General features: G+C 38.9%; 1 protein-coding gene across 1 annotated transcript; it reads right to left on the bottom strand.

Moving 5' to 3' along the window:
• Positions 1 to 8606: 8606 nt before the first annotated feature.
• On the bottom strand, positions 8607 to 12256 carry LOC142550162 (uncharacterized). Its single transcript, XM_075659400.1, has 3 exons — positions 12165 to 12256; positions 9446 to 10199; positions 8607 to 8628 (listed from the first exon to the last, which is right to left on the bottom strand). The coding sequence occupies exons 2-3, from the start codon at positions 10195 to 10197 to the stop codon at positions 8607 to 8609; spliced, it is 774 nt and encodes a 257-aa protein (XP_075515515.1). The 5' UTR covers positions 10198 to 10199; positions 12165 to 12256.
• Between the last annotated feature and the right edge of the window lie 15298 nt (positions 12257 to 27554).

The following is a 27554-nucleotide window of genomic DNA, read 5'->3' as shown; positions in this document are numbered from 1 at the left end:
AGGCCGCAATAGAGTAGGCCATTTAGTAATATAGAAACCTCTCCAGACAGAGATTCAGAGGTTAGACCTTGAGATTTATGTTAGTGGCTATGCACCGAGATTATCTACTTTGATGGTGCAGTCTACTCTGAGAGACCACATTCGTATTGAGCAGGCTACTGATGAGCAGTTGCAGAAATAGAAGTAGAGGGATGAATCGAGGGGCAGCAGTTGTATTCTTGGAGGACATCATTGTCAAATATAGAGGTCGTTTATGGGTGCCTATTGGTGTACAAAGATGTACAAAGACCTACAACTACTCTATTGGTGGCCGAGCATGAAGAGAGATATTCGAAAGTTTGTATCGGAATGCCTAACTTGTCAGCAGTTGAATTTAGAGCATCAGAGACCAACAGGGTTGATGAGGCCACTCCCTATTCTTGAGTGGAAGTGGGAGAATATTATGATGGACTTCGTGGTTGGTATGCCAAAAACGACGAAGGGCTACAATGCTAATTGGGTGATCATGTTAGAACCAGAATTTCCAGCACTAGCTAGCATTTTTGCAGCGGCTAGCGAAATTTCAGTAGCAATGCAAAATTTCCAACAAACGCTAATAATTCAGAAGCTGGTATCTTTCGAGCAGATTAAAATCCAGCAGCAGACAACAAGTAAAATCCAGCAGCAGAAGAGCGAGATTCCAGCAGACAGTTACTGATTCAGCTTATGATTTGTAACTGAAGCATTTAACATGGAATAAAAGGTGTTAATTTCAGATTATAGCCATTAAATGGGGAGGCTAAAAGTCAGAATTTTGCCTGTAAATAACACCCTCAAACCTCTGAATTGGTGTTACACAAATCTTGAGATTATCACTTGAATTTTCGAGCTAAGAGAGTGCTTATTTTCGAGCATTAGAAACCAGTGGCAAGAACAAGCAGATTCTAGACTTCTACCGAAACCTTATAGCAAATTACAGTAAGTGGGCGTATGTATAAATATCTTGAAATCAGTTTGATAATTCATGTTTTATATATTTATGATCTATGATTTTGAAGCACTGAAACCTAGTGAACTAATGGTAGGAATATATATTCTGAACATTTCTGAATTCTGATTTCTTATTCTGGCCTCACCCCTTAGAGGAGAGAACATATAAGGGACTGATATCAGTTTAGCCATGAAAATTCACAAACGTGCTCAGTGCTTACTTACTTGTTAATTTCTGATTTCTGTTCTGAATATTGATTTATGTTATGAAAAGAAGAGTTTTCTGTATATTATTTGTATTATTGTTTCTGTTGAAAATGATTTCGAAAACTGTGAGTTATTCTCGCCCCACTTATTGAGTGACAACCATATCACTTACCCATCAAAACCATCTCAGATAAGAACGAGGAAGAAATATTAGAAGAAGAAGAGCAGATTCAGTTTTGGGGCTGGTGAAGAAGACTGCCATTTCTCAGTTCTGATTCTAGTTTATGTTATTTTCGCTGCATCTGTTAAGATACTGTTATGTATGGTTTTACATTGCCGCTGTAAAACATTAGTATTTGAGTTGTAACAGATAATGGATTATTGAGTATTATGAATAAAAAGACTGGTTTCTGAATTTTGTACTTCTAAAGGTTGTTGCTGTCGAATGTAAATTTGAGAGCAATACCGGTGTCGACCAACCCCCGTCCCGGGACGTGACATTGAACTGGTGTCAGAGCAAACCAGGTTTCATAATCTGGGGAGGAGGAACTAGAAATAATAAGTTCTGATAGACTTCTGAAAATAAGTCTTGAAAGTTACTGAGATAGACTACTGAAAATAAACTACTGTAATAGACTACTGAAAATAAGCTACTGTAATAGACTACTGAAATAAGTGAAAAAAAAATCAGTAGGCAAAAATCAGTAGACCGAAATCAGCAGATAACCGAAAAACAGTAGCATCAAAACCAATAGTCTGGAACCAGAACCAGCAGATGAAAATCAGTAGATCGAAATGCAGCAGACTGGTTTTAACAATGCTGAAGAGCAGCAGACTTGACTGCATTAGCATCAGAATTTCAGTAGGAAGTGAATTCCAGTAGGCGCATGCAGTAGGCCTTGCAGATTGTATGGAAGTTGAGGTGTTTTTCGCACAAACTTCAAACGGCCATAACTTTTGATCCAGGAAGAATTTTTACTATTAAAAGATACGGTTGGAAAGTCCTCGACGAGCAGAACCTAACCTTAAACAAAATTTTGTACTAGCACCGCCGACAAACCCCAAAATCCTTCGTTTAGATAAGGATATCATCATTTCCGAAAAATTTTCCAAATTTTTGAAACTTTGAGGAATTTTCATTTCCAAACGGCTTAGTATTTTTGCACCAAATTTGGTACACTTCATGTTCTTGATGTGAAGGATTTTTAGTAGATTTTTCACAAGATTCTGAGACCGAAAAATTTTGAGCTATTTTCTTCCATTGAATGTTATAGGCTGTACTGATTCTGTTCATTCCAGTAATTGTCTATAGTTCGACTTGTACTCTTGAGATCATTTCTAAACCTTCACTCTCATGTTTTGGATGTAGGATATGGCTGACCAGAGTAGCTACATTAAGAGCTTAGAGAAGAAGCTAGAGAAACTAAAGGAACATAACTACTGTCTAGAGCTGGACAAAGATGAATTAGAGCGTCGAGCAGAACACTTAAGAAGTGATGTTCAACGATATGCTCACTATCTGCATGAGGCAGAAGAGAGGAATAGGAAATCTCAAGAGGAGTTCGAAATATCCCAAGAGACTGTTGCAGAGTTAATCGAGTTACGTGATACCTTGGTTGAGAAGATCCAAGTGCTTAAGGATCAAAATCACCAACTTGTTTACCAGCATAATCAGTATAGTGAACAGACTGATGCTCAGATTCAAGAACTACAGGACACTGTTGAAGTTCTTAGCGACCAGAATGCAGTTCTGCATGGTCATATTCAACATCTAGAAGAAGTAATAGCCAACCATGAAGATGAACCTGAGGAGGATCCCGAAGAAGATGAAGAAATCGAAGAGGATCCTATGGATTCGGGATTAAAAGAAGTGATAGATTAGACCATCAGTAGTAGTTCTTTGTAATAACACTCGTTCCAATTACATTTCTGTTAGCATTTTCGATGGTTAGTTGTAATTGCACTTTCTTGAGAAATCAATAGTTGTAATTGCACTTTCTTGAGAAATCAATAAAAATTTATTTCTATCCGTTGGTTTCATATTGAATTTTGAGCAATTACTCAATCATTTTACTTCCTTTGTTTAGTCTCTATTCTGCCATCAACCTTGTTTAGTCTCTATTTTGCCATCAACCTTAGAACTTTCATAATTGTAGGAAATGGACGGACGACCAGTTAGAAACAATTGCAATCCTCGCTACGGCAACCGCAACAACAACCGCAATGATGAAGATGCACAACAACAACCACCAGCAGTTGGCCTTGTGGGGCCCCGGGTCCGATATCTAATACTAATAATTATAATTGTAACAAACCAAATGATTTAATAAATACGTAATTTGTGGTTCACAAATTCACATAAACATCGTCAAAATAATTTAATGGTCTCAAATGTTTGAAATATAATTTTCAACATGCCAACAAAAAGTAGTGAACCAAAGAAATCCAAGCATCATCACATAGCTCCTAAGACCCGAGAATCCCACTCTAACTCGTATCTCCTCGCCTGGAGCTGGACTATGGCATCCCCAACCTCGCCTCACCTACCGTCAAGCACATGAAAACAAGAGGTAGCCGACGTGCCGGTGAGTATAAACCCAATATGATACAATCAATAACATATGAGAATTAAAATTTCAAATATCTCATATAAAATTCATAAAAATGTAATATAATGCAATGCATGATCAGAAGCTGTGGGCTATCAATAAATCTCAAGATCAAGTGAATCATCTGGTCATAGGGTACCCAAGGGAATAGAATCACCTAGCAACATCCACCGACTCATCCGCTCGGGGTGGGGTGCTGTGTTCTACAATCCCAGGACTAAGGTGCGCCTATAGAGAGTGTTCAGGTCATAGCAGCGACCTCCGCATACACTATGCCAACTCAACTATAGCCCCATACGTCCAACAAATCAATAAATCAAGGCGAACTCCGCCGTATCAAATTTGAATCAAAAATGGCTCAATATGCAATGTAATGATGCAAATCAATATCATCATTTCGATATCATAATCAACTCATCTCAATACAACAATCATCATTAAATCACCAATAGTTCATCGAGCCATAGAGTTTCAATTTAAAATAAAAATTATACTTTTACCTCGTATGTTACCGACCGTAACATACCTTTCAAATATTACCAAAAGAAGATCGAAATGTGTAGGTGAGAAGTCTTGAACCTCTGAATTCTACTATAACTCAATAACTCGGATAATTTATCAAAACAGAGTAATTTCTGTACAAAATTCTTAATTAATTCAATAATGGTTCGAATCAAGATCCGCAATTTGGATATTCAAGAAAACTCAAATCCCAACAATTGTGTAAAGAAGAAATCCATATCATTTCTTAACCGTAATATGACATAAAAACATTCATTGAATCATTTTGTCAAACACGTGACGTGCGTGCTAAAGAGTTAGCTCCTCTACAATTCCATTTCTTTTCAAAATATCAATACATACAATAATAATGCCATCAATCATTATATTAACAACTTTACCTCAACACTCAAACCAAACAACACATTGTTTTCCCTTCAATCACTAAACCAAGGAAATAAGCTTTCTTACCTTGCTTATAAACTCTTGAGGAGAAGAACTTCTAATCTCCAAGCAAATATTAAGGTTTCGATCAAAGATTAATGTCTTGGAAGAAATTGGATTGAAGGAGAATGAAGAACCCTAGCTCTAGACCAATGGAGAGAAAAGAAAGAGAATGGAAATGAGTAAAAAGATGATCTCATTCGATTTTATGCCTTCCCAAACACCAAAACACGTTTTCTTAACTTGCTGGGCGCTCGGGCGGACATCTTTTTCCGCTCAGGCGCGGAACTCTCGGCCATAAATATAAAATTTACGAACAAGGCCCGCCCGGGCGGACATCTTTTTTCGCTCGGGCGCGCTCTGCGCACAGCTATGTCAAAAATTGCTTCCGAAACGCCTCTTCCCTTCAGAATTAGGAAAAGTGGTAAACAAGAAAGTTGTAGCCCTATGTCTTGGCTTGCATCTCCAATTAACCTCATGTCATTTGGAGGTCTGAGTAAAAAGTTATGCTCAATCTCCCAACATGTGTTATTGTAGGAACGACGATACGCACGACACACTTCAGGGCGCTTTTGGCTCGTCTTCCCTAATGATTTGAACAAAACTTAAAACAAGAAAGTTATAGCCTTATGTCTTATATTTCTAATAAAATTAGCCTCACATAAATTGGATTAATATACAAAACATTAAGCTAGAAACCACAACTACTGCCACATTTTTCATACCGTTTCTGCACTTCCATTACCTATTTAGCTCAAATTTCACCTTTGATTCTACCCCTCTATTATCTATTCCATTCTACTGCCACGTTTTTCAAAATTCGGGCATTACAATTCCTCCCCTCTAAAATAGATTTCGTCCTCGAAATCAATCATCTCTTTCAAGTCTAAAATGTAATAATCAATAATGAAAATAAAACCGAGAATAGAAGCATACTTCATTTGAATAACTCTGGATATTTTTGTCTCATTTTATCTTCTAATTCCCAAGTTGCCTCCTCGACACCATGTCTGCTCCACTGTACTTTAACTAATAGTATCAATTTATTTCTGAGTTGTTTATCTTTTCTGTCTAGAATCTGAATCGGTCTCTCAATGTAGCTCAAATTCTGATCTAACTCAACCTCATCGAGTGGAAGTACATGAGAAGGATCTGGATGATATTTCCTCAACATGGAGACATGAAAAGCATCACGAACACTTGATAACGCAGGAGGAAGAGCTAATCTATAAGCCAAATCACCAACACGTTCCAAAATCTCATACGGACCTATGAATCTCGGTGATAATTTACCCTTCTTTCCAAATCGAACTGTACCACGAAAAGGAGATATTTTCAGAAAAACTTTGTCACCTTTCTCAAAAATCAACGGTCGTCTCCTGATGTTCGCATACTTAGCCTGTCTATCCTGAGCAGCTCTCATACGACTCTGAATCAATTTCACCTTCTCTGTCATATCTCTTATCATATCAGGTCCTACAATTGGTGCTTCAGATAAATCGTCCCAATACAGAGGAGATCGACACTTCCTGCCATATAATGCTTCAAATGGTGACATTCCAATGCTCACTTGATAATTGTTGTTATAAGAAAACTCGACAAGTGGTAACGAATCCTGCCAACCAATACCAAAATCCATCACTACAGCTCTCAGCATATCCTCTAATGTATGAATAGTACGTTGTGACTGTCCGTCTGTCTGAGGATGATAGGTTGTACTCAAATGCAAACGAGTACCAAGGGCCTCTTGTAAACTCTGCCAAAAATGAGAAGAAAATCTGGGATCACGATCTGTTACAATTGACTTAGGCACACCATGCAATCTCAAAACTTCTCTGATGTACAATCTAGCCATCTGATCATGCCTATATGTCATCTGATAAGGAATAAAACATGAAGACTTGGTTAATCTATCAACGATAACCCAAATTGAATCGCAACCCCTCGACGACCTCGGCAATTTCGTGAAAAAGTCCATGGTGATATGGTCCCACTTCCATTCTGGAACCTTAAGGCTATGCAAAAGACCTCCTGGTCGCTTTCTTTCTGCTTTCACTTGTTGACAATTCAAACAACGAGATACAAATTCTGCTATGCCAGATTTCATTCTTTTCCACCAAAATTGTTTCTTCAAATCATTGTACATCTTTTTACTTCCAGGGTGTACACTGAATTTACTGCAATGAGCATCACGCAAAATCTGTATCCTCAAATCTGAAATATTAGGAACTACAGTACGATCATTCACAAACAAAATACCATCATTATTGACCTGAAATTCTGATCGATGTCCTGATCTGACGAGTTCAACTGATTTCTGAATGCTTTGATCTAACATTTGAGCCTCTTTAATCTTTACAAACAACTCTGGCTCTGACTGAATCATAAATACTCTTACAGGTTGAGTATCTACCACAAAATCCAAACCAGAAAGACAACATTCTTCTATTAAGTCAGATACACTGCTAGTGATCAAGGACATATTGCATACTTTTCTGCTCAAAGCATCGGCTGCTGCATTAGACTTTCCTGGATAATATTTTATTTCGCAATCATAGTCTTTAAACAAATCTAACCAACGCCTCTGTCTCATGTTCATCTCTGCTTGTGAAAAGAGATATTTCAAACTCTTATGATCAGTGAATATCTCAAATTTCTCCCCATACAAGTAGTGACGCCAAATCTTTAAGGCAAAAACCACTGCTGCTAGTTCCAAGTCATGCACTGGGTATTTAAACTCATGTGGCTTCAACTGTCGTGAAGCATAGGCAACAACACGGCCATGCTGCATTAATACACATCCCAATCCTTGATATGAAGCATCAGTGTTCACTGTAAATCCTCCTACACCTGATGGAATAGTCAGAACTGGAGCACTAGTCAATCTCTGCTTAAGTTCAACAAAACTAGCCTCACATGCTTGCGACCAAATAATTGGTACATTCTTTTGTGTCAGCTGGGTAATTGGCCTCGCAATCTGTGAGAATCCTTCAATAAATCTGCGATAATAGCCTGCCAAACCCATAAAACTACGTACCTCAGGAACTGATGTCGGTCTAGACCAATTAATGACTGCCTCAACTTTACTCGGATCAACTGATATACCTGCACTTGAAATCACATGTCCAAGGAAAACAACTCTATCCAACCAAAACTCGCATTTCGATAATTTAGCATACAACTTTTCAGTTCTCAAAATTTGCAAAACAGCTCTCAAGTGCTCGGCATGCTCAATTTCAGATTTTGAATAAATAAGAATATCATCAATGAAGATCACAACAAATTGATCTATATACCGTTGAAACACACGGTTCATCAAATCCATAAATACCGCAGGTGCATTGGTCAACCCAAAAGGCATAACCAAAAATTCAAAATGTCCATACCTGGTACGAAAAGCAGTCTTAGGCACATCTGCCTCTTTAACTTTTAACTGATGATATCCGGATCTTAAATCAATCTTAGAATATACTGAAGAACCCTGCAACTGGTCAAAGAGATCATCAATCCTTGGCAAAGGATACTTATTCTTTATTATGGCTTTATTCAACTGTCTATAATCGATACAAAGCCTCATAGACCCGTCTTTTTTCTTCACAAATAAAACCAGAGCACCCAAAGGTGAAACACTTGGTCTTATATATCCTTTAGCCAATAGATCCTCAAGTTGTTCCTTTAGTTCCTTCAGTTCAATTGGCGCCATCCTATAAGGAGCTCTAGAAATAGGCTGTGTACCTGACATCAACTCAATGTTGAACTCAACCTCTCGGACTGGAGGAAATCCTGGAATTTCATCTGGAAATACATCTGAAAATTCACTAACAATTGGAATATCTGCCAATTTAGGTACTGACCTTGAAATATCAATCGCATAAATCAAGAAACATTCGGCTCCTTTCTGCAACAAACGAGTCATGGACAAAACAGATATCAAAGGAATCTTAGCTCGAGAACCTTTACCATAGAATGTCCAGTGATCTGTCATATCAGGCCTAAACGTAACAATTTTCTGAAAACAATCTACAGTAGCCCTGTATCTTGTCAACATGTCAATACCAACTATGCAGTCAAAATCACACATCTCCAATATAATACAATCAAGCTCAATGACATTATCCTCATAACGAAATTCACAACCACTTATCATTTCAGCTGACCTCATCACTTTGCCAAGTGGAGTAGAAATAGATAAGGTAGATGATAATGGTATAGAATGCAACGAATGCAATGTGACAAAGTGCTCAGATATGAAAGTATGTGATGCACCAGTATCCATCAAAACATAAGTAGGATAACTTGAAAGAAAACAATTACCTGCAATAACATTATCTGGAGCATTATGTGCCTCATCCTCAGTGAGTGCAAAAACTCGAGCCTGCTGTCTAGGTGGTTGTCCTACCCTGTGGCCACCACTATGTTGGTTCTGATCTGACTGGTTTGATTGCTGATAAGAATGAACTGTAGGGGTCTGAAGATTCTGGTGAGGTGTCTGTCTCGATGATCTCCCACTCTGAGATATTTCACTGCCACGATTAGGACACACTCGAGCATAGTGTCCCACCTGGTTACACAAGTGGCAAGCTCCCGAGATTCCTCTACACTGATCGGTATAATGTCTACCACCACACTGACCACAAGTTGTGCCTGAATAACCAGTGCTCTGAACTGAACCAGACTGTCTCGATCCACTAGAATTCGAAAAATTACTGCCATGCCTCTTAAATTGCTTCCCTCTAGCCCTAAACTGCTCTCTTATGTTGCCACTATTACCCTGTGTGAACTGCTGTCGGAACTGTGGCTGTTGGGGTCGTTGCGAATACTGAGAACCTCTCTGCCTAATGATTCCAGTTTTAGCTCCCTTGGCTCGATCAAGAGCCTCAGCAAAAGTGTTAGGCCTTCCAGTATTAACCAGGGTAAAGATATCAGGATTAAGACCATTTATGAAGTGATCAGCCTTAGCTTCTTCATCGGATGCTACATGAGGAGCAAATCTCAGTAAATTCGAGAACTTAGCAACATAGTCCTCAATATTCAGATTTCCCTGCTTTAAATTTGCAAACTCGGCTCCCCTATCTTTTCTGTAAGAGGTAGGAAAGAAACGGTGATAAAATTCAGATTTAAAAATATCCCAGGTAAAAATCGTACCTCGACCCTCTAAAGCTTTCTTGGTCATTATCCACCAACTCTTAGCAACATCCAATAACTGATGAACAACTAATTTGATTCTACGATCATCTGGATACTCAAGAGATTCAAATAATTGATCCATATTCTCCAACCAGTTCTCACACTCTAATGCATTCTCGGTACCCTTCAACATCGGTGGGTGCAAAGACTGAAATCTGGCTAACAGTATCTCCATCGGAGTCGGAGTTATATCCATCTGAGTATGAGTAGCACTGCCCTGATCTTGTGCCACTGGTATGTCCTGTCTAGGTCTACCACGACCTCTACCTCGAGTAGCCATGTCTGATATAAAATAGATCGAACACATATAAAATCACAATATCATAATCATCTCAATCTTGTATCAATCATCTCTGGCTCTTGAGACTCAACAATCTCAAAAATCTCGAATAAAACTCAACAATATAATATCTCAATTTAAATCATGTATTTCACATCATAGCACAATGAAAATGCTAACAAATATATCACATGATCAAGCAATTCAAACTGACTCGATCTACCCTGTTCCCAAATATCTTACGCTCTGATACCACCTAATGTGGGGTCCCGGGTCCGATATCTAATACTAATAATTATAATTGTAACAAACCAAATGATTTAATAAATACGTAATTTGTGGTTCACAAATTCACATAAACATCGTCAAAATAATTTAATGGTCTCAAATGTTTGAAATATAATTTTCAACATGCCAACAAAAAGTAGTGAACCAAAGAAATCCAAGCATCATCACATAGCTCCTAAGACCCGAGAATCCCACTCTAACTCGTATCTCCTCGCCTGGAGCTGGACTCTGGCATCCCCAACCTCGTCTCACTTACCGTCAAGCACATGAAAACAAGACGTAGCCGACGTGCCGGTGAGTATAAACCCAGTATGATACAATCAATAACATATGAGAATTAAAATTTCAAATATCTCATATAAAATTCATAAAAATGCAATATAATGCAATGCATGATCAGAAGCTGTGGGCTATCAATAAATCTCAAGATCAAGTGAATCATCTGGTCATAGGGTTCCCAAGGGAATAGAATCACCCAGCAACATCCACCGACTCATCCGCTCGGGGTGGGGTGCTGTGGTCTACAATCCCAGGACTATGGTGCGCCTATAGAGAGTGTTCAGGCCATAGCAGCGACCTCCGCATACACTATGCCAACTCAACTATAGCCCCATACGTCCAACAAATCAATAAATCAAGGCGACCTCCGCCATATCAAATCTAAATCAAAAAGTGGCTCAATATGCAATGTAATGATGCAAATCAATATCATCATTTCGATATCATAATCAACTCATCTCAATACAACAATCATCATTAAATCACCAATAGTTCATCGAGCCATAGAGTTTCATTTTAAAATAAAAATGATACTTTTACCTCGTATGTTACCGACCGTAACATACCTTTCAAATATTACCAAAAGAAGATCGAAATGTGTAGGTGAGAATTCTTGAACCTCTGAATTCTAGTATAACTCAAGAACTCTGATAATTTATCAAAACAGAGTAATTTCTGTACAAAATTCATAATTAATTCAATAATGCTTCGAATCAAGATCCGTAATTTGGATATTCAAGAAAACTCAAATTCCAACAATTGTGTAAAGAAGAAATCCATATCATTTCTTAACTGTAATATGACATAAAAACATTCATTGAATCATTTTGTCAAACACGTGACGTGCATGCTAAAGAGTTAGCTCCACTACAATTCCATTTCTTTTCAAAATATCAATACATACAATAATAATGACATCAATCATTATATTAACAACTTTACCTCAACACTCAAACCAAACAACACATTGTTTTCCCTTCAATCACTAAACCAAGGAAATAAGCTTTCTTACCTTGCTTATAAACTCTTGAGAAGAAGAACTTCTAATCTCCAAGCAAATATTAAGGCTTCGATCAAAGATTAATGTCTTGGAAGAAATTGGATTGAAGGAGAATGAAGAACCCTAGCTCTAGACCAATGGAGAGAAAAGAAAGAGAATGGAAATGAGTAAAAAGATGATCCCATTTGATTTTATGCCTTCCCAAACACCAAAATACGTTTTCTTAACTTGCTGGGCGCTCGGGTGGACATCTTTTTCCGCTCCGGCGCGCTCTGCGCACAGCTCCGTCAAAGATTGCTTCCGAAACACCTCTTTCCTTCAGAATTAGGAAAAGTGGTAAACAGAAAAGTTGTAGCCCTATGTCTTGGCTTGCATCTCCAATTGGCCTCACGTAACATACCTTTCAAATATTACCAAAAGAAGATCGAAATGTGTAGGTGAGAAGTCTTGAACCTCTGAATTCTACTATAACTCAATAACTCGGATAATTTATCAAAACAGAGTAATTTCTGTACAAAATTCTTAATTAATTCAATAATGGTTCGAATCAAGATCCGCAATTTGGATATTCAAGAAAACTCAAATCCCAACAATTGTGTAAAGAAGAAATCCATATCATTTCCAAGCAAATATTAAGGCTTCGATCAAAGATTAATGTCTTGGAAGAAATTGGATTGAAGGAGAATGAAGAACCCTAGCTCTAGACCAATGGAGAGAAAAGAAAGAGAATGGAAATGAGTAAAAAGATGATCCCATTTGATTTTATGCCTTCCCAAACACCAAAATACGTTTTCTTAACTTGCTGGGCGCTCGGGTGGACATCTTTTTCCGCTCCGGCGCGCTCTGCGCACAGCTCCGTCAAAGATTGCTTCCGAAACACCTCTTTCCTTCAGAATTAGGAAAAGTGGTAAACAGAAAAGTTGTAACCCTATGTCTTGGCTTGCATCTCCAATTGGCCTCATGTAAATTGGAGGCCTGAGTATAAAGTTATGCTCAATCTCCCAACATGTGTCATTGTAGGACGACGATACGCACGACACATTTCGGGGCGCTTTTGGCTCGTCTTCCCTAATGATTTGAACAAAACTTAAAACAAGAAAGTTATAGCCTTATGTCTTATCTTTCTAAAAAAAGTGGCCTCACATCAATTGGATCAATATACAAAACATTAAGCTAAAAATCACAACTACTGCCACATTTTTCATACCGTTTCTGCACTTCCATTACCTATTTAGCTCAAATTCCACCTTTGATTCTACCCCTCCATTATCTATTCCATTCTACTGCCACATTTTTCAAAATTCGGGCATTACAGGCCTCAGCCAGGCGGACCTGATGGCTATATCCACGATTGTGGCAACCACGCTACAAGGGTTTGTCAACCTTAATGCTAATCCGCCACCACCACCATTTCTGCTCAGAATGGGACACAGCAGCACTATGAGGCTCTCCGAAGAGCAAGAGTCCCAAATTTCGATGGAAGCTCCGATCCTGAGGTCGGACATAATTGGATGAAGGAGGTGGAGAACCATCTTTGACTACTTGAGGTTCCACAAGGGATCAAGGTAGATGTGATTACACATTTTCTTGTGGATAAAGCAGCCAAATGGTGGGAAGGAGTCTCACCAGCTATGTTAAGGGCGGGACCTATCACTTGGCAAAGGTTCCGAGAGGCATTTCTGAAGCAGTACTTCCCGACAGCAGTTCGAGTGCAGAAGCTGTAAGAATTTGAAAGCTTGGTTCTATAACCTAACATGACAATGGTGGAGTATTCATCCAAGTTCCACTCATTGGGAACTTACTCCCCAACCATCATGGGAGACGAGGCCTTGATGATACATCGCTTCAAAAAAGGGTAGAACAGTCGCATTCAATCTGCCCTTGCTGTTATCAAACCCGTTAGTTTTGATGAATTGATATGAGCCGCCATCAGAGCTGCGAATGACATCAAGAGGCGTGAAGGTGAGAACAAACTCAAACGTCCTCAGTCAAGCCAGTACCAATCGGGCCAACAATTCAAGAAGCCTAGGTTTTCAAGCAACCAATTTATCAGTGCTCCATCCAAAGGAATCACTTCTTCTCAATCAAGCAAAGAGGAAGTCAAGTGCCAAACTTGTGGATTCGCTCACACTGGTGAATGTCATAGGAATTCTGGATGTAAGGTCCGAGAATTTGATTATCATAATCTGAAATGATTTGAAGATAATTGAGATGTGATATAGACGGGGCACTCCGAAATTGGATTTAGAGTTGTTTGAATATTGGTTGTGCGTGACCAGAAGGTCTGGCGCATATGCGCAAAGAGTAGGTGCGCATATGCGCGAGCTGTGCGGAAGCTCATGATGCAAGACAGAACACTTGGCGCATATGCGCGAAGATGAGCGCGCATATGTGTGGGGTGACCAGTAGCCCAAAGGTGGATTCCAGAGAAGTTGGTGCATGTGCGCCGAGTGAAGGTGCGCATATGCGCGAGTGTTTGTGCACCGAGACAGTAGGTCTCGCGCATATGCGCGGCGATGGGGCGCGCATATGCGCGAGCTACTGAGAAGCTTATCGCGGAGACCAGTAGGTCTCGCGCATATGCGCGAGACGTGTTGAACAAAAAAAGAGCCACTTGCCCTTTATCATGCAATATGTATATGAACTTGTCTTTGTTTGCTGTAAAAGGAACGAGAAAGAGGAACGAAATACTCCCGGGAAAGAATTAAGTTCTTGAAAATAGATTTTAATTTACGAACAATCCATCCGTTCGAACTTCAATCCGATTTCAGTACTGTGTTTCTATCGACGAGGGCCTCAACTGGACGTAAGTTTTATTACGTTTTGTGATGATTTGAAATTATGATACTGCCAGAATTGGATATGATTCATATGTTGTTCTTACGATATCAGACATCGTATAATTGAAACCGGATCGAAGAACAGATATCGTATGAAATTGTTATAAATTTTTAGAGTTGATTTGATTGTGATTAGACCGATTTGATATCAGAATTGTATTGTTAACGATTATGAAATGTTGGGATTGATATCTGATTGATATGATATTACGGGGTATATTGATATTATTCAGATTGGTATCAGATGAGTTGTTGATTTGTATATATACTGATATTGTATTGCCGGTATTGCGAGCTTGTACAGATTTGAGATTATGATATGTTATTGTTGAGATTATGGGTTGTACTGATATTGATCATGATCCATGTTATTATATCTGTGATGTTGAGATTGATGGGGTTATTGAGATGTATCGTTATGCCGTCGAAACATCAGTAGATTGATATTATCAGATTCGCTATTGATTAAGATTGTATCGTTGTATAGTTGACATTGATCAGATTATGTCTAGATTTGAATATTGATCAGAACAGGTCTTGAATTGAGTTGTACATTGACATAGTATATTGATATCGTGTCTATTCGATATTATCATTTCCAGATTGATATGGACAGATTTGAATTTGAGACTTCGACTTCGTCAGACCGAGAAGAGAAAGGTATAAATTAATGTTGATTCGGGATTGCACAACTCGAGTTTGATTTGACTCGAGTTTCCCAAAATCACATACTTTATCTTATTGTATTGATATTTGCAATTGATAAGTTTGATATGTCTAGGCTATGGATGTATAGTCTAGTATGTGTTGTGATGAGTCAGTGGCAGGACATGCCAGTGCGGATAGGCCTAGTCTTTGGCGATATATGCCAAGACACCGGACGTTTGGTCATATTGATAGTGCATAGGAGTAGAGCAACTTCTATAGCGAGATTCAATATGGACAGGACCAAAGTCCGTAAATAAGAACGTACCGCCACCACGATCGGGAGAGTAGGTGGGAGATTGTTGCGTTCTTATTCAGATTGGGATCCCTAGATTAGGAATGAGTCGAGTCAGAGTCTCAGAGTCACAGAGCGTGATTTACCGCTTGATATTGATTCATGTTTTCTGATTTTGATACATGTTCAGATTGTGATTTACAGTTTGATATTGATTCATGTTTCTGACTGTGATACATGTTATAGATATCTGCTTCATACTTTTATATCTGTTTATATGAGATGCATGTATACATGGTTTATACTGGGAATATAATTCTCACCAGAGTTATCCGGCTGTTGTCTTGTTTGTATGTGTGCATGACAATAGGTAGGACAGCACCAGGGTCAAGACGAGGACGAGAGAGGACTAGTTTAGCGTGGAGATTCGGACCCAGAGATAGATATATTTCATTACCTGACATGTAGTGAATGAACAGTAGTCGTTATGATTTACTTTTGTACAGGACTTGTACTTAGATCTAGATATTGATTTTGTAAATGAAATAAGAGTTATTTCATATGTTGCATACTCTGGTATTTAAAAAAAAATTTAGACCCTGTTTATTTAATTGATCTAATTATTCCCAAAGATGATGAAGAAATGAATTAGCGTCCGGGTCCCCACAGCAGGTGGTATCAGAGCAGTAGGTTTCAGAGCAATAGGTCTGTAGACTAAGATAGAAAAGCTAGTGACCGGGGTAGAATGAATTTATTTCCTTGCTTTTGATTGCTAGCATGATTTACTGTGTTAAAACTACATGTTAACTTGTTTATCTGATTTGATTGTAAGCATGTGTTATTGAGAATGAATCAGAACCGATTCTTGATCAGCAGTAAGATGATCAGAGGAGTACTGAAACAGGTTTGTTGTATTTGCTTACTAATTCTTTTGGTAATCAGATATACCTCCTCGAAGAATTCCAGAATCAGGTGGTACTTCGGTTTATCAGATGGATGTGTCAGAAACACCGATGGAAACAATGTTGAAGAGGTTTCAGTCATTTCAACCGCCGATTCTGAAGGGTACTGAGACGTCTGATGATTGTGAGAGTTGGCTGAATGATATTGTTGTTTGATTCACTTGATTACCCAGATGAACGCCAAGTTAGATTGATTGGGCACCAGTTACACGAGGTCGCAAAGAGTTGGTGGATCGCAACCAAAGAAGCATTAGAACAGCATGGTACCGTGATTACGTGGAAAATCTTTAAAGTTGAGTTTCATAATAGATTTCTCCCAGTATCGTACCGACAAGATAAGAGTACAGAGTTTGCCAACTTGAAACAGGGCCAGCTGAATATTGAAGAATATGTGGCAAAATTCTCTACCTTACTACGTTTTTCTCCTCAGGTGGCTGGGGATGATATAGCTATAGTTGATCAGTTCATCAGTGGATTGAATCCCGAAATATCTGCATTGGTAAATGTGGAACGACCCCATTACTTTGTTGATGCCTTGAATAGGGCGAAGGGAGCTGAGGCAATTTTGATTCAACAGCGAGGAATGTCGTATGTTGCTCACCCACAGAACCAACAACCTCCAGCTCAATTCTTGCAATCACTGTCTAGATTTGATAGTGGCAGTAGTAGTGGGGGAAAGAAAGATTTCCTGAAAGCTCACAAGAAACAGTTTAAGAAGTTAGGGAGTGGTTCATCTAGCTCCAGCAATTCTAGCCCGAGTTATACGGAAGTTTATTGTAGTACTTGTGGAGGAAGACATTCCACAGGACAATGCCGAGGTGTGTTTGGTAGTTGCAATGTCTGTCGTCAGCCGGGACATTTTGCTAGAGTATGTCCACAGAGAGGTTCCCGAAGATCTCAGGGAGCAGAACCATCTGGATCAGTGGCACCGCTTGATAGACAATCACCGGTTGTTTGCTCCTTCCAACCACCGACGACTCCTCAATCACAACCAAGGCCAAGACACACCTGACGAGGTAGTGGAACGTAATTGTTCCTGTATGGTTATTTTGCATATGTATTGATAGATACTAATGCATTCCATACGAATATCTTTAAATGAATTGCATTGATATATACTTTGGTTATCGAATTATTATATGTTGTAGTATTGATCTCTTTTCTGTTGGGGAGAGGTTTTGTATCAGTGACATCTGTTAGATCTTGTATGCTACAATATGACAGATATGAGATTGAGTTAGATTATATTGTACTTGGGTTGTCCGATTTCGATTTTATTATCGGTACTGGTATGTTGACCAAGTACAAAGCTACCGTTGATTTTTCCAGAAGATTGAAAGATTCAGATAAATATGATTGATAAACGGAAATTACGGTAAGGATTCTAGATTTAGAATTCCTTGGATATGAACGATGTTGAGGACAAGATTATTACGGAAAGGAACGGAGGGATTCCTTATGTTTTCAGTTGATTTACTGAAATCGAGCCTATCATTGGCTGATTTTCCAGTGGTATATGAAATTGCTGATGTTTTCTCAGATGAGATTTCAGAGTTGCTTCCAGTCAGAAAGATAGATTCCAGCATTGAATGAATGCCAGGTACTGTTCTTATTTCTAGAACTCTGTACAGAATGACACTGATTGAATTGAAAGACTTGAAAGACCAGTTAGAAGATTTCTAGCCGAGAGTTACATTTGATTGATTGTTTCTATTTGGGATGCTCCAGCTATGGTTGTGGGTTGATAAACCTTGTGTTCAGAAGTATTCTGATGATTTTATGCTCATTTTATCTATGATTATTTCATCTATGATATTCTGAGATATATCTATGATATTCTGAGACATTTGAAGCATATGACTTATCAGATTGAACATTTGAAAATTGCATTGAATATTCTGAGAATTGAAATGTTGTATACAGAAACTGTTGAGATGTGAATCTTGGCCGAGACAGATTGTATTCGGAACATGTTAGATCCAAAGATAGTATATCGGTTGATCTTAGCACTGTTGCAGTTGTGATCAGTTGGCTGAGAACGATAGCATTGTCAGAAATTACAGTTTTATGAGTTTAGCAGATCAGTATCGATGAGTGATGTTTCGAATCTGATTGAATATTGCTGTTGTTCTGAATTCGTGTTTGAAACAGATAGTAGACAATGGAGAATTTATTTTGTACAGTCCTAACCAGAGCTGATTTTGAGAATTAAAGCAGTTCAGAAAGTTGATCAGAATGTGCAGAACTCGATATCGACAGTCAGAGCAGGGCATCGATCAGAGTAACAGGTTTGTGACAGTGTGTTATATGTTAATAATCGTTTTGTGTGCCGAATATTTCAGATTTGAAACGACAGATGTTGTCAGAAGCACATAGCAGTCGATTCAGCGTTCATCCTGATGGCAGAAAATGTACAATGATCTGAAAGGACAGTTTTTGAGAAAAACAGATAAAATCAGATATTGCAGAGTTTGTATCAAAATGTCTGAATTGCCAGCAGGTAAATACAGAAAGATAGAAACTATGAGGACTATTACATAATTTGCCTATTCCTGAATGGAAATGGGATCACATTTTCATGGATTTTTTAACGAAGTTACCGAGATCCTCCCGAGATTGTGATGCGATTTGGGTCGTGATTGATAGATTGATCGAATTCGCATGTGTTATTTCGTACAAAATGAAGTACACATATGATCCAATGGCAGATATATGTGTCCAAGAGGTGGTCAGACTGCATAGAGTACCGACGTGGATTGTTGCAGACTGTGATTTTCGGTTACTTCGCACTTTTGACAGAGTTGTAGTAGGATCTAGGTATGAGATTATGTTTGAATACTGCATATCATCCACCGACTGACGAACAGTAAGAGTGGATTATCCAGATCTTAGACGATATGCTTAGAGTTGTAGTGCTTGATTTTAGCACTAGTTGGCAGGATTTATTGCCATGTTGTAAGTTTTCGTACAACCACTGCTATCAAACGAGTATGGAGATGACATCATTTGAAGCGTTATACGGTAAGAAGTATAGATCCCCTCTTTATTAGGACGATATCTCTGAGGTTCCTGAGATTGGACCTGATACGATCAGAGATATGACAGAAAAAGTGAAGCTGATTCAGAAGAAAATGAAGGCAGCTCAAGATAGACAGGCAAATATGCCAAGGTTTGACATAGACCGTTGGTATTTCAGGTAGGAAACTGAATATTCTTGAAGATTTCACCTTTCTGAGGAGTTATCAGATTTGACAAGAAAGGAAAGTTGTTTCCACGACATATTGGACCGTACGAGATTCTCGAGAAGATAGAAGATCATATCTATCGACTCGTATTACCGCCTTCTTTATCGAAGATACCTTATAATTTCATGTATTGTTATTGAGAAGATATCAGTCTGATTCTTGACATGTTATTCAACCAGACGAGGCCGAACTGGATAAGACACTGAGTTACTTCGAGAAGCCGATTCAGATTTCTCGATCGTAAAGAAAAGCAACTCTGAACGAAGATTATTCCGTTTGTGAAAGTTCAAGAGAATTGTTATTGCATCGAAAAAGTTATCTGGGAGAATGAGTCAGACATGAGATAAAGATTCCTAGAATTATTTTATTGATGTGAGTATTCTTATTTTGCTTCTATTCTCCATTCCTTATTGTATCTGGTGGATATTTGAATTGATATCTGATTGAATTGCTTTTGATTTCGGGGACGAAATCAGATCTTAAGGGGGGAGAAATGTAAGGTCCGAGAATTTGATTATCATAATCTGAAATGATTTGAAGATAATTGATATGTAATATAGACGGGGCACTGCGAAATTTGATTTTGAGTTGTTTGAATATTGGTTGTGCGTGACCAGAAGGTCTCGCGCATATGCGCGAAGAGTAGGCGCGCATATGCGTGAGCTGTGCGGAAGCTCATGATGCAAGACAGAACACTTGGCGCATATGCGCGAAGATGAGCGCGCATATGCGCGAGGTGACTAGTAGCCCAAAGGTGGATTCCAGAGAAGTTGGCGCATGTGCGCCGAGTGAAGGTGCGCATATGCGCGAGTGTTTGTGCAACAAGACAGTAGGCCTCGCGCATATGCGTGGCGATGGGGCGCGCATATGCGCGAGCTACCGAGAAGCTTATCGCGGAGACCAGTAGGTCTCGCGCATATGCGTCAGTTGAGGTCGCGCATATGCGCGAGACGTGTTGAACAAAGAAAGAACCACTTGCCCTTTATCATGCAATATATATATGAACTTGTCTTCGTTTGCTGTAAATGGAACGAGAAAGAGGAACGAAATACTCCCGGGAAAGAATTAAGTTCTTGACAATAGATTTTAATTTACGAACAATCCGTCCGTCCGAACTTCAATCCGACTTCAGTACTGTGTTTCTATCGACGAGGGCCTCAAATAGACGTAAGTTTTATTACGTTTTGTGATGATTTGAAATTATGATACTGCCAGAATCGGATATGATTCATATATGTTGTTCTTACGATATCAGACATCGTATAATTGAAACCGGATCGAAGAACAGATACCGTATGAATTGTTATGAATTTTTAGAGTTGATTTGATTGTGATTAGACCGATTTGATATCAGAATTGTATTGTTATCGATTATGAAATGTTGGGATTGATATCTGATTGATACGGTATTACGGGGTATATTGATATTATTCAGATTGGTATCAGATGAGTTGTTGATTTGTATATATACTGATATTGTATTGCCGGTATTGCGAGCTTGTACAGATTTGAGATTATGATATGTTATTGTTGAGATTATGGGTTGTACTGATATTGATCATGAGCCGTGTTATTATATCTGTGATGTTGAGATTGACGGGGTTATTGAGACTGTATTGTTATGCCGTCGAAACATCAGTAGATTGATATTAATCAGATTCGCTATTGATTAAGATTGTATCGTTGTATAGTTGACATTGATCAGATTATGTCTAGATTTGAATATTGATCAGAACAGGTCTTGAATTGAGTTGTACATTGACATAGTATATTGATATCGTGTCTATTCGATATTATCATTGCCAGATTGATATGGACAGATTTGAATTTGAGACTTCGACTTCGTCAGGCCGAGAAGAGAAAGGTATAAATTAATGTTGATACGGGATTGCACAACTCGAGTTTGATTTGACTTGAGTTTCCCAAAATCACATACTTTATCTTATTGTATTGATATTTGCAATTGATAAGTTTGATATGTCTAGGCTATGGATGTATAGTCTAGTATGTGTTGTGATGAGTCGGTGGCAGGATATGCCAGGGCGGATAGGCCTAGTCTTTGGCAGGATATGCCAAGACACCGGACGTTTGGTCATATTGTTAGTGCATAGGAGTAGAGCAACTTCCATAGCGAGATTCAATATAGAAAGGACCAAAGTCCGTAAATAAGAACGTACCGCCACCACGATCGGGAGAGTAGGTGGGAGATTGTTCCGTTCTTATTCAGATCGGGATCCCTAGATTAGGAATGAGTCGAGTCAGAGTCTCAGAGTCACAGAGCATGATTTACCGCTTGATTTTGATTCATGTTTTCTGATTTTGATACATGTTCTGAGTGTGATTTACAGTTTGATATTGATTCATGTTTCTGAATGTGATACATGTTATAGATATCTGCTTCATACTTTTATATCTGTTTATATGAGATGCAAGTATACATGGTTTATACTGAGAATATAATTCTCACCGGAGTTATCCGGCTGTTGTCTTGTTTGTATGTGTGCATTACAACTGGTGGGACAGCACCAGGGTCAAGACGAGGACGAGAGAGGACTAGTTTAGCATGGAGATTCGGACCCAGAGATAGATTTGTTTCATTACCTGACATGTAGTGAATGAACAGTCGTCGTTATGATTTACTTTTGTATAGGACTTGTTGTAGAACCCGTAAATTAGACTACGTATAAGCCATGCATAATTCTAGTATTTTAAATTAAAATGATTTTATTGCATGAGTATTTAAATGCTTTTCTTTAAAGTTAATTATTTTATGCAGTAGTTTAAATTTTTATCTTTTCAGTTAATTCAGTGAGGCCGGACTGGAGTTGGAGTTTTGAGATAAAATTTAAGATTTAATAAATCTTTCCCAGAGTTTATTTTAGCTAGCTAATAATTTAATTTAAGTTAAAAGAAGGTTTAAGGAATTATTTAAGTAACTTGAGGTAAGTAGGAAATAAGTTCATTTAGGTTCCATAATTAAGGTGTTAATTCCCTAAATTATTTAAAGGATAGGTAAGGCTCTTAAGCTTTAAAATACACTAACTAAACAATATTTTCCTTCCATTTATTAGATTAATTCAGCCACCCCCTTAGTGTCACAACAATTCTTTGACAACTCACCACCTTTGACTCCTTCTTTATTATTTCTTGGCATAGTAATCCTTTCATCTACTAAACCCCATTAATTAATATTAGATCATTATCCTAGCCTTGGTGGATATGTAGAATCGGTCACCCCATCCATTTCCCTCTCCAAAAAATCATTTTGATAGCAAACCAATTCAAATTCAAAAGAGAGCAAGACTTGGTCTTGCCATCCCTTTTAAATTGCAACCCCTTCCCTCACTCTCCTAACCATCTCCCTCTCTCCCTCTTCACCGAAACCTGAGAGTGATTCAGAGGAAATTCAGTGTAAAAATCATGAGGTAGCTAGAGAATAACAAGAGAGAAAATAAGAAAGAAAAGTGCTCCGTCTCCTCCGCGCCGCGTCGTTGCGTTTCTTTTGTTTTCTTCGAAACAGAAAATATCCAGGCATGTGTATATTCCCCTTGCTCTTCAATCAAGTCATATTAACATTTTTAAACATTATATGATCATCATTTCCATGGCATAACCGAAATATATCAAGAACTTTTCAAAATAAAAGATGCAGATTTCGGCTCTTCCATTTCATGCTTCACGGGTTGGCTCGTTTTCATTGTTTCAGGTGTTGGCTCGTGTCCAGGCTTCCAATTCTGCCCCTAGGCATGTACTAGGACATGTTAAGAACACATTTGTTCATTGGTTTGAGTCCCATACAAGCCTAAATCCAGAGATGATAGCAACACCCAATTAAGTGTCATCTTGTGCTCGATTTTTGAGTTGCTGTCTATAGAGGAAGTTTCTGATCTTGGCTGTCCTAGGGGCCTATAGCCATGGTTAGAACACTTCCATATCATGTCTAAGACGTGACCAAGTTGCCCTTTTGAGGCTTGGTCCATGGTGGAATCGGTTTTTAAATCAAAACCTAAGAACAGCCCCTTCCCCTTTCGGCCCTTCTCATTTTACAGCAAGTGTGGTTTCGAGTTTGGTGGTGTGGTGTGAATCTTGTTTGGCCTCTGGCCCATAGCCACGGTTCATACCATACCCCTTGATGTCTAGATTGTGCCATGGTCAATCAAATGGCCATTGGAACGACACGAGACAGCAAGCGAAGCAATACACCTCACGCACGCAAGGGTGCTCTCGGGTGGGACTTTTCGGTCGGTTGCATGGCGTGGTTCGAATTGTGGCTGGCCTAGGGCCCTTAGCCATGGTTCAAATCATTCCTTAGGATGTTTTAAGAGCCTCTGGTCGGTGGTTCAAGCCCCAATGGCCGGCAGTCTCGAAAATGACACAAGGAAACGAAGGCACGGCTGCTGTATTTTTGTGGACAGCAAGTGGTGCGTTGGTTCAGAGGCTTGTTTGAGTTCTTGGTTGGCTTCTAGCCTATGGCCTTGGACTGAACAGTGCCTCATCAAGTTGGTAAGGTCATGTTTTTGGCTGTTTGTGATTCGGATCATTTTAGAGGTCGTACGAGAAATTATGGTGCGATGTGCCAAATTGACTCTCGAAAGAGCGTTTCATGTTTTGGCCTCCATTCACCAAAATTTCGACTTGCATCATTTTAAGAGCATTATTTCATCATTTTAAGTGTATTTTAATCATGAATAAATGATGGTTCGGTGTTGTTTCGGGTTGGCACGGAGTCATGATTAAATACGAAGTCGTTGGGCGTAATTGTCTCGTTTTTGGATTCAATTACAAAGTTTGGTCAAGAAAATCATTTGCATATTTTTCATGTTAAATTTAGGTTGCAGCGAGCCTGGGAACGATCCAATCCATGTGGTAAAATAATAAAGAATATTTCATTACGCCATTTAATTATATTACGTGCATAAAAATATAAATATTCATTTTTGAGATTTATGCGATATTGCTTGTGGCCATTTCACTATCATGGGATTATTGTATCACCCGGTCGCCAGTTACCGGTCAGTTCAGTTCCACCAAGTATACTGTGGCATTAGTCTGATCAGACGATTATTATTTCACCCGGTCGCCAGTTACCGGTCAGTTCAGTTCAGTTCAGTGCAGGGGCCACTTGCGTAGACCATAATCTCACCAGAAAATTATTACATGCTATTTCATTACAGGGCTCTATGGAGCAAACATTTCACTTATGATTTTCAGTCAGTTATGCACGTATTATAATTGCTCATGACAAGTTATTTTCACATTATGCCTCATGACATGATATTTTTACTCCCATGCAACTTTATTATATTATTTACTCGTTATTTACGATATATGCATGCTGAGTCTTTAGGCTCACTAGACTTGATTGCTGTAGGTACTGATGATGTCGGGGCCGAGGGCGGGGACCAGTGAGCTAGCTTGGGTCGGCAGTAGTGGAACCCGAGGACCTCATTTACAGCACTTGCCATTTTTATGAGAAAATTTTTAATTTTTTCGCAAATTTTCAAACACGAATTTTCGGGCCATTAAACTTGTACTTAGATCTGGATATTGATCTTGTAAATGAAATAAGAGTTATTTCATATGTTGCGTACTCTGGTATTTTAAAAAAAAAATTAGACCATGTTTATTTAATTGATCTAATTATTCCCAAAGATGATTAAGAAATGAATTAACGTCCGGGTCCCCACACTGGAGCTGGTTTCCGTTGTGGAAAGATGGATCATCGCATTGCCCAATGCCATCTTCCAGATCCAAGGAATGGTCCAGCAGGAGGAACAACTCCAAACAAGCATAAGGAAAACAAGACAAATGCTCGAGTTTATGCTCTTACTCAAGAAGAGGCTGACAACTCAAATGATGTCGTAGCAGGTATCATTATAATCAATGATATACCTGCGTATGTGTTATTTGATTGTGGTGCTACACATTCATTCATGTCTAAAAGATTTGCCAAAAAGTTAGGAACTAAGCCTGATAACTTAGAAGAACCATATAGAGTAGCAACTCTTGCAAATCGGATTTTAGAAACTCGCACTCTATATCGGGATATTGATGTTCTCATAGATAATCAGAGTTTCAAGACAAACCTAATCCAACTAAACATGGTGGAATTCGATGTAATTCTTGGAATGGATTGGTTAGCCAAGAATTATGCTTTAGTAGACTTTCATGGAAAGACGGTAACCATCCAAACTCCACTCCAAGAGAAACTTTTATTTCATGGTAAGACAAAAGAACGAAAGACTCTTCTTTCTGCTTGCCAGACTTGGAAAGCCATGAAAAGTGGAGAAGAAGTTTACCTAGCTATGCTAAGCGAGGTAAAGAAAGAAACCCTACTTACACTAGAAGAGATTCCAGTAGTACAAGAGTTCCCAGGTGTCTTTTCTGAAGAACTCCCTGGCACAATTCCCGACCGCAAAGTGAAATTTGAGATTAATTTAGTACCCAAAGCTACACCAATCTCAAAAGCACCGTACCAAATGGCTCCAGCAGAGTTGAAAGAACTCAAAGATCAACTTCAAGAGTTGTTGGATAAGAAGCAAATCCGACCAAGCGCATCTCCATGGGGAGCTCCTGTTCTGTTTGTGAAGAAAAAGGACGGAAGCATAAGATTGTGTATTGATTACAGGGAACTGAATAAGATCACAGTCAAGAATAAGTACCCGCTTCCAAGGATAGATGACCTGTTCGACCAACTCAAGGGAGCTACAGTCTTTTCCAAGCTCGACTTAAGGTCAGGCTACCATCAAGTAAAGGTCAAGACAGACGATATTCCGAAGACAACCTTTAGAACAAGGGATGGACACTATGAGTTCATGGTAATGCCGTTCGGGTTAACAAACGCTCCAGCTGTATTCATGGACCTCATGAACAGGGTGTTCAAACCATTTCTTGACAAGTTTGTTGTGGTATTCATCGATGATATTCTTGTGTATTCGTCAAGTGAGGAAGACAACAAAGAACATCTTCGTCTTACCCTCCAGAAGCTGAGAGAAAAGGAACTGTACGCCAAGTTCAAGAAATGCAAATTCTGGCTAGAGAGCGTCGCATTCTTGGGACACATAATATCAGCAGCAGGAGTATCTGTGGACCCTAAAAAGTTGAATCAATATCAGATTGGCCTAGACCAAATACTATGACAAAAATTCGAAGTTTCTTGGGATTAGAAGGCTATTACCGAAAATTTGTTGAAGGATTCTCTTCAATAGCAATACCTCTCACCAAACTCACACAGAAGAACTCTAAATTTCAATGGAGTGAAGATTGTGAGAAAAGCTTCAAGACTTTGAAGAAGAAGCTTACCTCCACGCCAGTGTTGGTATTACCTATGGAAGCAAAGACTTCATCATCTACAGTGATGCGTCTCAAGGAGGTTTAGGATGTGTACTCATGCAAGAGGGAAGGGTGATTGCATACGCGTCGAGGCAGTTGAAGCCGTATGAACAGAATTACCCAACACATGACCTCGAGCTTGCAGCAGTGGTATTTGCACTGAAGATTGACAATATTTATATGGTGCTAGATGTGAGATATTCACTGATCAAAAAAGCCTCAAATACTTGTTCACTCAGAAAGAGTTAAACATGAGGCAAATACGGTGGATTGAACTCTTGAAAGACTACGACTTGACGATAAGCTACCACCCAGGCAAAGCCAACAAGGTAGCAGATGCTTTAAGTCGAAAGAATACAAGTAAAGTGATCCTGACATCACTTTCAGCACAACCATGTCTTCGAGAGACAATCAAAATAAGTCAAGATAGAGATTCCGTTTTGGTAAAACTAAAAGAGAAAGTTAAATAAG

Source organism: Primulina tabacum, chromosome 6, assembly GCF_025594145.1.
Source record: "Primulina tabacum isolate GXHZ01 chromosome 6, ASM2559414v2, whole genome shotgun sequence".
Lineage (NCBI taxonomy): Eukaryota > Viridiplantae > Streptophyta > Magnoliopsida > Lamiales > Gesneriaceae > Primulina > Primulina tabacum.
This window is presented reverse-complemented; position numbering and strand designations above follow the sequence as displayed.

What these genes read in the sequence shown, in the direction of transcription:
- LOC142550162 (XM_075659400.1), bottom strand. Translation starts at nt 10,197, where the DNA reads ATGGCTACTCGAGGTAGAGGTCGTGGTAGACCTAGACAGGACATACCA. An exon ending in AGAGGGAAGCAATTTAAGAG is followed by an intron (nt 8,629 to 9,445) that starts GCATGGCAGTAA and finishes CGTTTGTTGCAG; the next exon opens with AAAGGAGCCGAATGTTTCTT.